Consider the following 13384-nt stretch of genomic DNA (forward strand, 5'->3'; position numbering starts at 1 on the left):
ACCAAAACTGTCAAAAGCCTTTGTCTATAAGACTAAGACCCAGCAACTTTCCACTTCTAGTAACTACTCAAGGAAAACTCTCATGTGTTTGAAAAGACATGTATAAAATACATTGTTATAACAATAAGAACTGGAAATCTTAATCCGTGTTCCCTTAATTTACTTGACATTCTTTGGGAGATATCGGAATTGCGATGTACTACTCACCTTTATCTTTTGCCTCTTATTTTTTCTTTCCTCCAGCTTTTGGATTCATTGGGTGCTCATCCAAAAAATTAAAACTGTTAGTAAATCCCCCAATGTACTTAGCACCACCTCTTTCAAAGACAGGCTTTTGGACCTACCTCGGCCTAGAGAAGGAACAAAGTGCGGTGTATTTTGAGACTAGAGACAGCCCCACAACTTCCCAGGAACTTCAGATAAATTATTCAAAGTCTAAGGGGAATTGGCAAACAGAAGAGATAAAAGGCCCACATAGAAAGTGTGGGAATGGGAAGGGAGAAAGCAGGGGCAGAGACTGAAGGTCAGGGGGTCCAGAAGAGACTATTTTCACAGGCTTTAGGTGTTGATCTGAGGAAGTTAGGGCAGGGGCTGGTAGGAAAGAACGTAACAACCACACATACAAGGGGAGCTAACTGATCGTTCAACAGGACCCTTCTGCTTAGCTCTTATAAAAGCAGTTACATGCATCTCATGCATTAGCCAACCATTGGCCTACACTGCTGGGCATTCACTGACTGGAGAGAGCCTACCAACTAAGAATAATAGACAGTGTTTTCACTTGCCTTTCAACTGCATATTATGTCAGGAAACAGCACATTCATTATGTGTTTAAAAACTAATCCAAAGAATTATGTATTTGGAAAAATATCTAAAGAAGCAAGTGGGCTAAGTCAATGATATTTCATTTGTTTCTTAATGTCCTACCCTTAAAAAAAACACTCAAATGGAATACCCTTAGAATGTCTTACGTATGATGCAAAGCAGCTGTGTATATTGGTGCACAAATGACTTAGAACTTGGTCCTTAAACAAAAAATCTGCAGGGTAGGCCCTACAAGAAACTTCCTGCCATGACTTGACTTAGGCCTGTTTGGCGGTACTCCATAAACCAATTGCCATGAATTGAAACTGTCACAAGAAAATAAAACGGCCTAAATTTATTATCACCTGTATTCACAAACATACACACATAGAAGTCCATTGTTAACTTAAGGCCCAAACCAAAATGCAGCAGCCTACTCAGACAGCCCCCTGGGAAATACCGTTTAGTGATGTGAGAGGTTTTTTTTTTCTTCTTTTTAACATAGAGAAGGAAAACAACACATGCAGGAAACCATAAAACCCTTCAAGTTAACTGTAGCCAACGGTCAATCTCATTAGGATATAATGGGTAGACGATATCCCTCTCTATAAAAGCTGAGTGCGCTCTGAATAATTTCCAATTTTCTCACTTGCTGGAAGCTCTGCCTTTTAAACAACAAAGCAGAAGTTTCAGGCACTGTATTTATATCATTTCTGTTCTCTGCCTTGGATACTTCTTCCAAACATCAGTCCCTGGGTTCATCTTTTAGTACACAGTTGTTTAACTGGAATATATATACATATTAACTTGGCTAATTACTTAAACTTACACTTTTTTTTTTTTTTTTTTGAGATGGATCTTTGCTCTTGTTGCCCTGGCTGGAGCGCAATGGTGCAATCTTGGCTCATTGCAACTTCATCTCCCAGGTTCAAGCGATTCTCCTGCCTTAGTCTCCCAGGTAGCAAGGATTAAAGGCATGTGCCACTACACTCAGCTAATTTTTTTGTATTTTTAGTGGAGACGGGATTTCACCATGTTGGTCAGGCTGGTCTCAAACTCCTGACCTCAGGTGATCCACCCGCCTTGGCCTCCCAAGGGGCTAGGATTACAGGCATGAGCCACACCCCGGGCCCAAACTTAAAACTTTCAACTAGGATGGTGGAAGGGCATCCTTGAGAAAATGGATAGGGAGTCAGATGGCTAAGGAAAGTGCAGGGACTGCCAATTTTTGCCAAGGGACCAAGCCTTCGATAGAAATGGAGAAGGCGAAAGTTCTAGGCTGATTCTGGGGCTCGGGAGATAGAGTTCCAATACCCTTTCTGGCACTTCTGACCTTGTGACCTCAGATCAGCCATTGGGCCATTCTCAACTCAATTTCTCCATGCTGAAAACAATGAAGGCGTCATAATCCCTTGTCTGCATACTTATGGGGAGAATATGCTGAAATACAGTGAGGGTACTGATTTCCAAACTTCAGTGAGCATTGGGAATCTATCCGGGGATGCTCATTAAGGCTCCATCCCCACAGTCCGACTGTGGCTGGCAATCCATATAATCGCTACTCTTAACAAGAATCTCCAGGTAATTCTTTTTTTTTTGAGACGGAGTCTCGCTCTGTCACCCGGGCTGGAGTGCAGTGGCCAGATCTCAGCTCACTGCAAGCTCCGCCTCCCGGGTTCCCGCCATTCTCCTCCCTCAGCCTCCCGAGTAGCTGGGACTACAGGCGCCCGCCACCTCGCCCGGCTAGTTTTTTGTATTTTTTAGTAGAGACGGGGTTTCACCGTGTTAGCCAGGATGGTCTCGATCTCCTGACCTTGTGATCCGCCCGTCTCGGCCTCCCAAAGTGCTGGGATTACAGGCTTCAGCCACCGCGCCCGGCCTCTCCAGGTAATTATGATGCTGGAGATTCGTGTAGCAGACTGAGAAACATTGATTCAGGAGATTTATTTTTAGAATTTTTATTTTCCAGATTTTTAATTTAATGGCTGTGCAAGTCCCAGTTCCTCATTTCTACCGCTCACGGGCCCACTGCTCTGGGATCAGGATTTTCTGTTCAAAGGCATTGATGTGCAGGAGCCCTTCTGCTAGGCACGCGTTCACCAGCCGGTGTCTCTGAAGCAGCGGCTTGCGCTCGAACTTGGCCGACACCGCCAGGACTCGGAAGCTACAGGCGCAACGGCTGCGGGTCGTGTGGTCCTCCCCTGCCACATGCTCCGCGCCAGGTCCCGCTGCAGCTTCTCCATGAGGTATTCGGTGCTGAGTTCCATGGCGGTAGTCCAGCTGGGGCAGCAGCCCAGCGGGCACAGAACCCCAGTTCGGACCCCGGCCTCGCTGCTTTGCTCCCTATTTTTAGAATTTAAAGCATCTTCTATGTTGCTGGCACTGTGTTTGGCTTTACATACATTAGCTTTTTAGAACCACCCATAAGGTCAGGTTCTAGCATTCAAGGAGCCCATGGGGTAGGCCAGGCATTACGACATATCACACATGTTCCGCTTCACTCTGTTCTCAGGACAGCTGTCTACATTAGATAGCCCTCTTTCTGTATGACGATTTAAAACACGGAAACTTAAAGAGGCTGAGAAATCTGTCCAAGGTCCTCCAGCTTGTTGGTTTCAGAGGCAGAATTCTAATTCAGGTTTTCATGTAATCCAGCGCTGGTACTTACCACAGGCAGCATAAAATGCAAATGCATGTTGGAAGCTCTTAGGGCCCCATGGAAACCATGTAAATGTTAAGTCAACAAATAAGAATTTAGCATTTATTATGTAAAAAGAAGCAGCGAAAGCAAACTGGGGAATATGAGAAGTATTCAATGCCTAGTTCCTGTCCTTCAAGAATTCCAGTCTATCAGGAAAGAGCAGTTTGGTTATACTGCAATTGAAGAACTGGAAAGTTGGGCTAAAACCCTTTATGCAAGGCCTTGAAGAACAGCCTGTGAATTCTGCGCTTTATCCTGGGCAAAGGGGAATGGCCATAGACACTTGGCAGAGCCTGAAACACCATGCAGATGCCTGGCGATGCTTTCTTCCCACCCCTCCACTTTAGCTTTCAAATGATAGTGAAAACTAAGAAATGCATATGGAGATATCACTCTCCAGAAAGAGAGGGTTAGGGGTAAACCCTAGTGAATATGGGTTAGAGAGGTATTTTGTAGGCCTTAATAGGAGGAGTGCCAGGAGGAGGCACAAAACAAAACCCACCAGAAAGAGAAATAAAGCATACCAACCTTACACTCTGAGAAATCCAAATGGGTAGATGGGTTTGTATTCTTAAAAAAAAATTTTTTTTTTAACATTTCTATCTTTTCAAATACTTCCTTGGGATCCCTAAATTTGTTTTAAATTCATAATTAAGCATTCTGAACCATAGCATTCTCCAGACCATGTCTTCTAATTTGTGTGTACCCTACAAACACAGGAAACCCTTGGTAAATGTTGATGTCCATTTAACCCTTTGCTTTCTTGCTTTCCTCAGAATCCCTTAGCTCCCCTAGTACCCCAAGAGCAGGGTAAAAACAAACCCCAAAAGCCTTTCCAGGAGCTGGGCCCACCCTCTGAGCTTACATGCTTTTTTCTTGGCACTTAAAGGGATTCAACTAGGAATTGACAAAACTTGCTTAAGCAAGTATCACGGATTCACATTTCTGATGGAGCACAGGGCCAGAAGCAATTGCTTGATATTCTTAAAAGAAAATCTGAAACTTATTCTTTTCTATTGATCCAAATTATCTGAAAGTAAAAAAATCATACTGAATCAAAACTGTTTGGTTTCACATGTTTATTATGCCTTCTACCACCTAATATGTAAGTATCCCTTATGAATGAAAACAGACTCAGAGGAAAAGACATTGTACAAAAATGCTTCTTATGTTTACTTTACCACCTGCCAGGAAGGACACACATATTTCAGCTTTTATTTTTAAACCAATGTTATCAAAATTCAAGGAAATATTTAAAGCATCTGCTTTTACATGGAGAGTCAAGGGAAAGTAAGTTCTAACAGGAGAATCCTCCGAAATAAAAATGTACTTTAAAACAGATGCATCATTTCAAAAATGCATCATTTAGGTTGCATTTATGTCATGCTATTGATGCCTTGGGTCTGAAAAAAGCTAAACAATTATATTATCACTGTAATGAACAAAAATTAAAAGCACTTTTGTAAAGAAGGGTTTTTCCTTTTGCAAAGATCTTTGAAGAAACTTAGATGCCATGTTGTTCTAAGGTCATTTTAAAAAATGGAATTCCAATTGCAGAACACAAATGCAATTAAAACTAAATATATGAGCACCATACATGAAAAAAATGTTGAAAACTAGTAGTTATCTTTAAGAGATAAATTAAATTTTAACACAAGTTATATTGGTTTTTGGGGATGGATCATTGCTTTCCATGGGACAACCACAAAACCCCCTCCTTTTAGACCAGTCCTCAAAGTTCTTTTTCCAGGTGTACCTTCCAGCATAATACTCCCTAATCTACAAGTAATCCAAATGAGTAAGGGATTATTTCCAAACACTTCTGCTTATTAACCCCTTCTCTCCAGTGCTGAAAAACTCAAGACATGTAAAAGACATATTTTTAACACACATTTGGAAGTGAAGATGGCTTTTGTTAGTTAATAGCAATTGTTAACTCTCAAAATAAACAGGAAATAGTGCCACTTAGCAAGTTGCAGGTTTCAAACCCAAGAGTATTAGGCCTTAAAAAATCCAAGTACTTTTTCTCCTTGCAGTCTAAACAATCCTGCCTGATTCTTAGAAAAAGCACAAATCTCCAGCAGCCAAAGTGCTATTTTGAGAGGCAGGGGACTTTCCTCTGAGCTCGTATGGAGCCAGCTTCTCCAGGTCATCCTTATTGATGCAGTTCTCTTACATTAACACCATGTTGGGCATGGCAAAAAATGGAGATCGTAGCACCACATCAACCTTTCTGCTTGAGAAAAAAAAATTGCATACACCTTTTGCATTTCATAATCAGTAAAAGCCTTATCCTGTATAATGTACTGATAATTTAACAGCTTATTTGTCCTTAACCCTTGGAAACCAATTATAGCCACTGCTAGAGGTAAGCATGGGCAAATCAAGGAGAAAGCAGCTCCAGGAGCACCAAGTTCAAAAAAAGATCAGCTAGCCAGTTTCATCTGTGAAGAACTCTGTCCACGTTGCCCCTCCCCCTCTTTTTCAGATTCCAAGACAAAGGGCGTTTTTAAATATAGTAAACTCAGAAAATTCCTAGAAAGCATGTGTTGAGTTGACACATATTCAGCTGATGCCATCATTTCAGGGTCAGGAGAAATCTGGCCAAGAGACATTTAATATTCCTCAATAAGGTAGCATTTGACAAGACTCCTCTGATAACTTATTTTTTTAAAGCTAAGGCAGATTGTGTAGTGTCTAGATACCGTAGGGCTTTTCCCATCTCAGGCATTGGGCATAATAACGACAAAAGTCAAGATTTAGGGTTCAGTTCCAGCTGATTTTATTTCCTTCTCAAAAAAAGTTATTTACAGAAGGTATATATCAACAATCTGACAGGCAGTGAACTTGACATGATTAGCTGGCATGATTTTTTCTTTTTTTCCCCCAAACATTGTTTTTGTGGCCTTGAATTTTAAGACAAATATTCTACACGGCATATTGCACAGGATGGATGGCAAAAAAAAGTTTAAAAACAAAACCCTTAACGGAACTGCCTTAAAAAGGCAGACGTCCTAGTGCCTGTCATGTTATATTAAACATACATACACACAATCTTTTTGCTTATTATAATACAGACTTAAATGTACAAAGATGTTTTCCACTTTTTTCAATTTTTAAACACAACAGCTATAAACCTGAACACATATGCTATCATCATGCCATAAGACTAAAACAATTATATTTAGCGACGAGTAGAAAGGATTAAATAGTCAAATACAAGAATGAAAAACGCAGTACATAGTGTCGCGAACTCAAATCGGCATTTAGATAGATCCAGTGGTTTAAACGGCACGTTTTTGCTTATAAAAAAAGTGCAAAAAAGATGTGGTTTACGAGTTAAAGCTACAGAATCCCTTTTTGCTGTAAATGCACCAGTTTTAAAGCCTCTGGACAGAGCAGTATTTCTTTTAAAACTTTGTTTTTCTTAAAAGCTTACAGTGTTTGGCTAATTCTCATCCCCTTTTTAAAAGACGGGGATCGGAGGGTGGACACTGGTGGCGGGTTAAGGGATACTGTCACTTTAAGAAGCCTGCAGATTGAAGTGTAAACATGGAGAAATTAGGGGCTGATTTTTTAAACTGTGTGAGATATTAACCAGCCGCCCTGTTATAAAATCAGGAAATCCAAACAGCGATTTACACCGATTAACACCCCCTTTATATATTTTTTACAAAAATACACTGAGAAAATAATCAAACGTTTTCATCTCTCTTGTCTTTTTTTTTTGTTTTTTTAAAAGTGTCAAAAGTCTACATTTAAATATAAAAAATTAAAAGTTAAAACTCTAGCCCTTCAGTGAAGGAGACGTAAAATGGCGTGGGTAACAACAACTACCAAAAAAAAGAAAAAAGAAAAAAGAAAGAAAGAAAAAAGGAAAAGAAAAGGAAGGAATAAAGAAATAAAGCAGGTAAAAAGAAAGGAAAGGAAAAAAAGGGACAAAAGCAAAAAAAGTTTGGCCAGTATAAATACGTCCACATATAAAATGGCATCTGATTACATTTACAAGGAAAAAGAAATACGAGGATGGAGCATCGGTGAAGGAAAAAAACACGTCTTCTCATTTACACCTATAAGGAATAAACACACACACTGAGAAAAAATTTGGTCCTGAATTGTTTTTTTAAAGTCCAGCACAGATTTGAGTTGCGTTTGAATCCTTTAGAGAGTTAAGAATGAAAAAAAGCTGGTGATAATTTCGTTGTAGGAATCAAACATAGCGCCATCTATCTGCTTTTTATATTATCCTACACTATTTTAAAAACTGCTCAACAGTCTTATACAGAAATCTTTAAAAGATAGACAGGATAACATGCTATATTAACCCCACCATTGAAATAATCCAACACCATCACGATTCCGATTAAGAGAAGAAAAAAACCTTTTTTTTTTCCTTTTTTTTTTTTTTTTTTTTCCCGAAACCACTCGCCTTCCACTGACTGCCCCTGTACCACATCAAACAGTCTCCTCTCCTCCACGCCTCCGGGGTCTGGGAAGTCTCACCTCACTGATTTCACGTAGAAGGAAGGCGGAGGACCAGCAGCCGCCGCTGCCTGCTCCCCAACGCGCAAATCCATTTCAGTTTGACCGTGAACCCCCTTCCAGTTCGTGTCCTTCTCCGCCCTCGCCCCTAGCTCCCGCTGCTGCGCTTCCAACGGGGTTCTCGGGTCATTTCCTAGCGCAGGTCACTCTGGCTGGCCTCCTCCCCTCAACATCTCCTCCTCCGGCTGCAGAGGGGGCAGGGGGAAAAGAAAGAGAGAGAAAAAAAAAAAAAAGCCCCAAACGGGAATTCGCCTGCGTGGAGTCTCTCAGTCCCGGCGCTCCCCCAAAACATCTGCCATCGGCCAAATTCGTCACCCCGGAACCTTCTGTCTTCATCAGGCGTTTAAAAAGGGGGGAGGGGAGGGGAGCGCTGGGTTATCCCCTTCTTTCTTGACCAAGAAGCAAAATAAAACAAAACCAAGGTGGTGATGCAGGAACGGGGAGATTCCTTCAGTCTCTAGAAAACTAACTCGGTTTCTTGCTGGGGGTGCAGACAAGTCCGGAAGCTCTTTGGAAGGGGAGGGGGTCTCTTCAAGCAAAGGGGAGGAAACTCGAAGTCGCTTTTTTTTTTCCATCAACAACAACATCAATAACAACAATAACAGGTCGCCCCTGTCTACCCTCTGCCTCCTCCGCGTCCCTCCGGCTGGGCAGTGTGTCCCCGGCCCGGGAAGGTGGGGGATGGGAGCGCGGGTCCAAAACGCCGCCGCGCTCCTTTCCGACGACGGGAACGCGGTCGAAGCCAGCCCTGCTCATTTTTTTTTTTCTTTTTTCCCTTTTCTCTTTCAACTCTTCGTCTGTCCTTTTCGTTTTGTTTTTTTTTTTTTCTCCTCTCCTACCCCCGGCGCTCCCCCTGCCTGCGCGCCCTTCAGTAGGTGAAAACCAGGTTGGAGATGCTGGACTCGAGCCAGTCTCCCGAGATCATCTCGCTCACCTCGGGCGTGCAGTAGTCCGGGAACTCGAAGTGCGAGCCGGAGCCGGGCTCGAAGTTAAAATCCAGGTCCCGGTCGAGCGCCGACGACGAGCTGAAGCTGCCCAGGGACATGCTCTCAAAGTTTGAGCTGGGGTTCAGGTCGAGCAGGTCGTCTTCGAACTCGTCGTCGGAGGACGAGGAGCCCGAGGAGGAGGAAGAGGAGGAGTGGGACGAGGCCGAGGAGGACGCGTGCGAGGGCGCGCTGGACGGGGCGGGCGAGGCGGCGCGCAGGCTGGCGTAGCCGCGGTGGTCGGCGGGCGAGCGGCCGGCGGCGGGGGACGAGGCAGCGCTGCTGCGGCCGCTCAGGCTTGGCGCGTCGGGCGAGCAGCCCGCGCCCTCCTCCTCGTACAAGCCCAGGGGGTCGCTAGGGTCGGCTCCCGCGCCCACGCCGCCCACGGGCGACGACGACGTGCCCAGGCCGCCGAACAGGTAGACGCGCTTCACCTTCTTCTCCGCCAGGTGCTTGCCCGGGGCCGCGAGCGCTGCGGAAGCTGAGGCCGCCGAGGAGGCGGAGGCCGAGGCGCTGGGAGTCCGCGCCTTGTACAGCGAGTGGTGGTCGGCGGCGGCGCCCAGGGGCAGCAGGGCGGCGGCCCCCGCCTGTTCGGCGGCAAAGGAGGAGCCGGCGGCGGCAGCCGCTGCTTTCCCGCCGCCGCCGCCGCCGCCTGCCAGGATGAGCTTGGCGTGCGGTTTGTTGACCCCGCCGCCCGCGCCGCCAGCCACTTTGGAGCCGCAGCTCTTTTTCTGCGCCGGTTTGGAGTTGGCGCCGCCGCCACTCGCACCGCCGCCTCCTCCCCCCGCGTTGCTGCTCCCGCCGCCGCCGCCGCCCCCATGGCCGCCCCCGCCGCTGCCACCGACCTTGTCTCCCTTCTCCCCTGGCTTGGAGGAGGCGGCGGCCGAGGAGCTGGAGTTGGCGTTGCCGGACTTCACCTTCTTCCTGGGCCGGTACTTGTAGTCGGGGTAGTCAGCCATGTGCTTGAGGCGCAGCCGCTCCGCCTCTCGAATGAAAGGGATCTTGTCGCTGTCTTTGAGCAGCTTCCAGCGTTTGCCCAGCCGCTTGGAGATCTCGGCGTTGTGCATGTCGGGCGACTGCTCCATGATCTTGCGCCGCTCGATCTGCGACCACACCATGAAGGCGTTCATGGGCCGCTTGATGTGCCCACTCGGGGTCTTGCACCAGCTCGGGTCGTCGGCCTTGCCGCCCGTGGAGGCGGTGGAGCCGGGCGTGGGGGAGGAGGCGATGCCCAGCTCGAGGCCGGCGCCCGAGTCCGAGCTCTCGCCGGCCAGCAACGCTTCCGTGTTCTCGGCATTGTTGGTTTGCTGCACCATGGCCCCGGCTCGGCGGGCGCCCACGCGCGCTCACACCCTCGCGGCGGCCGCGGCGCGATCGCCGGGCCCTCCCGACTTCCCGGGCCGAGCACACGCCGAACGGGAAGACGCGCGCGGCGGCCGAACTGGCCCCTCAACTCCTCGCAGGGGCGGAGGTGGGCGAAGAGAGAAAAGTCCCCAAAAGATGCGGGGAAGGAGTTCTCCGCCTGTCGCAGAGGAGTTATAGTTCCCAGGCTGGAGAGTCTCTCCCTCTCTCTCGCTCTCTCACCGCGCTGCAGTTTGCTGTCTCTGGCTGAGTCTGGAGACCTTGCTAAAGTAGAGAGGAGTTTCTCGAATGCTGGTTGCTGAAGCTTCCAATACAAGTTTCTCGCGGCCTCCCAGGCAAGTCTTTTTTTTTTCTTTTTTTTTTTCTTTTTCCCTGAAGCAGTTGATTCCAGTTCACGAGCGCTCTCGGTAGCTCAGGAAAGCGACATAGTCTCTAGCACTTAGTCCCTCTCCTACAATGCAAAGCAAAAAAGACTCTGGCTCCAGGACTCTCTGTGGGCGGAATCGGCACTAAGGAGTTTGTGCAATTATTTTGTTGCAAGGTAGGAAGCCAAAAAGCCTGCATGCAACAGACTGGCATGAATAAATGTATGTTTCTCCCTCCCTTCTGCAAGAAGGGAGCTGGTAATGGCAAGAATTCCTCCAGTGCAGACTCTTAAAGAGCGTGCAAGAACTAGAGACCCGACAGCTAAACAGGCCTCTTCCCCTCACACACAGTTTCTCTTGCTGCAGCTTAGAGCAGACCCCAATTCCGCCTCGCGCCTCTTTATCCTTTCACAGTCTTGGCTGCAGCCAATCAGCTGCTGTAACCAACGCTTCCTCATGCCAAACCCCTCCCCCGGGCTTCCCATTGGCTTGGAACCCGATGCAATAATAATCTCCGCGTGCAATGAGAAGCTCCAAATCTGACCTCATTCCAATTTACAGAGCTAACTTTTTAAAAGGGCTAGAAGTACAGCTGAGATTTCTGCTGCCTCTTTTTTCCTTTTGCTGTGTGTGTGTATGCGCGCGCGTGTGTGTGCGGGCGTGCGTGTGTGTACAGTGTGTGAAGAGGATGTTAATGCATGAAATTATTAAAGGGAGAGACGGAAATGTATTCTAACCATTATGTTAGATAACAAGGGACTTGGAAGGGGGCGGGGTAAGGGTGAAATACTGTAAATGGAAGCTTTCTGCTTAAAAGCCAAGTGATTATTTTTATTACTTCTTTTCAGCATTGGAATAAAGAATCAGCCTCTCGTGCAAAATCTGTTCCCCAGCCCTTTCTTAAAGCCAAAGCTGTAAAGGGGAAGAGAAAGCCACAACAATAAATCAATGGATATTGAAAACCATTAAGAAAGTGGTACCTAGACACCTGTCATCACAATTATTTTAACAACTCTAGGTACAGCACAGATGTTGATGTATTGTGTAAATCCCTTCAGAACCATTTTTGTGCTGTTTGTGGAAGGCAGGGAAGACCTCTTTGCAATAATTGCTTACTCTCTTTACCAAATAGGGGTCAACTATGGTTATTTAATGATTTAAACTCCCTGTAAATCCTGCATAGCCCAAACAGAGGAGCTTTCCGTGAAACACATTAGGTAGTGCTCCATAATTACGTCAGTGGGCAAATTTCCAGAGTTTTGTATAGGATGTATAATGGTATGTAAAGGATGGAAATCGGTTTTACTTTCTAAAATATTTGTTTTCCCTGTTTTCAGAATTAAAGATTGCTTCACTCTCTTCCCTCTCCTCCTCCCAAAGCCATCTTCCTCCTTTCCTTCTTATCTATTTCCTCTTGTTGTTACTTGAATCGAAGGGAACTGAAAAACCAAGGCAAAGAGAAACTGTAGAAGGAGGTGATAACTGGTAGCAGAAGAGAGTAGGGCCTCCGGATTCATAGTACACCTGGCTGCTAATCCTTCTTACTGGTTTTTAACTATGGGGATGTGGCCAAGTCTCAGTTTTCCTCATCTATTATATGGGGGAGCTACTTCATAGAGGGTTGTTGTGAGGGGTCAAATAATTTGTGACTATAAAGCACCTGATGTATTGTAAGCCCTCAATGAATACTAATACCTTCCTTTCTAACTCAAATGCCAGACACGCTCCTAGTAAAAGCTGCATGTTGTTCAAGAGACTTAACACAGAATAGCCACTGATGTAAACAAGTAATAACAGGCCAGGCGCGGTGGCTCACGCCTGTAATCCCAGCACTTTGGGAGGCTAAGGTGGGTGGATCACTTGAGGTCAGGAGTTCGAGACCAGCCTGGTCAACGTGGTGAAACCCTGTCTCTACTAAAAATAAAAAAATAAAAAAATTAGCTGGGCCAGGATGCATGTGCCTGTAATTCCAGCTACTCGAGAGGCTGAGGTGGGAGAATTGCTTGAACCCAGAAGGTTGCAGTGAGCTAAGATTGAGCCACTGCACTCCAGTGGGTGATAGAGTGTGACTCTGTCTCAAAAAAATAATAATAATAATAATCACAGATCATTGATGTGAACCATACAAGGACAATAGTGGCAACCCTGCCATTCCATTGATTTTAAAAGAAAGGAACTCCATGAAGAACACTAAGAAGAATGTGGCAAAGAAAGGATGCCAAGGTATTCAAAAGAAATGTTGGCCACAGAAATTACTTGTTTTCCAACGTCTGAAAATTAGAATTGTAGTAAAAATCAGCTTTCCTAACACTATAATAGGAAACTAATATTCTTCAGGCCAACCATAAATGGTTAGGTAAGATCAATCCAAAATAATTAAGTCAGCTTTTGATTCAGATTAAACTAGTGCTGGGTAGTAAATTTCTATTTATCTTGTCAAACTTTTAAAGTATGTAGGCTGGCAATAGGCCCAGGTTGTCAGACTTAGAATTTTACTGGAAAGAACACCCTCTGTAGCCATCTGACTGGCTCTGTAAGGATCAACCACAAGCAAAACTGTTTTTGTGGGTAATAATTTTTGACCATTAGCTACTTGTATTATATACTTTTTTTTTTTTTTAATGAGA

General features: G+C 45.4%; 1 protein-coding gene and 1 pseudogene across 1 annotated transcript; both read right to left on the minus strand.

Annotated features, from left to right (window-relative positions):
- Nucleotides 1-2814: 2814 nt before the first annotated feature.
- On the minus strand, nt 2815-3125 carry LOC111541049 (annotated as a pseudogene).
- A 3138-nt stretch (nt 3126-6263) lies between these two features.
- Nucleotides 6264-11175, minus strand: SOX4 (SRY-box transcription factor 4). The gene has a single exon (XM_023209760.2). It carries the CDS (start codon nt 10344-10346, stop codon nt 8916-8918), a length of 1431 nt encoding a protein of 476 aa, XP_023065528.2. The 5' UTR covers nt 10347-11175; the 3' UTR covers nt 6264-8915.
- Nucleotides 11176-13384: the final 2209 nt, after the last annotated feature.

The sequence above is a fragment of the Piliocolobus tephrosceles genome, chromosome 5 (assembly GCF_002776525.5).
Source record: "Piliocolobus tephrosceles isolate RC106 chromosome 5, ASM277652v3, whole genome shotgun sequence".
Taxonomy (NCBI): domain Eukaryota; kingdom Metazoa; phylum Chordata; class Mammalia; order Primates; family Cercopithecidae; genus Piliocolobus; species Piliocolobus tephrosceles.

What these genes read in the sequence shown, in the direction of transcription:
- SOX4 (XM_023209760.2), bottom strand. Translation starts at nt 10,346, where the DNA reads ATGGTGCAGCAAACCAACAATGCCGAGAACACGGAAGCGTTGCTGGCC.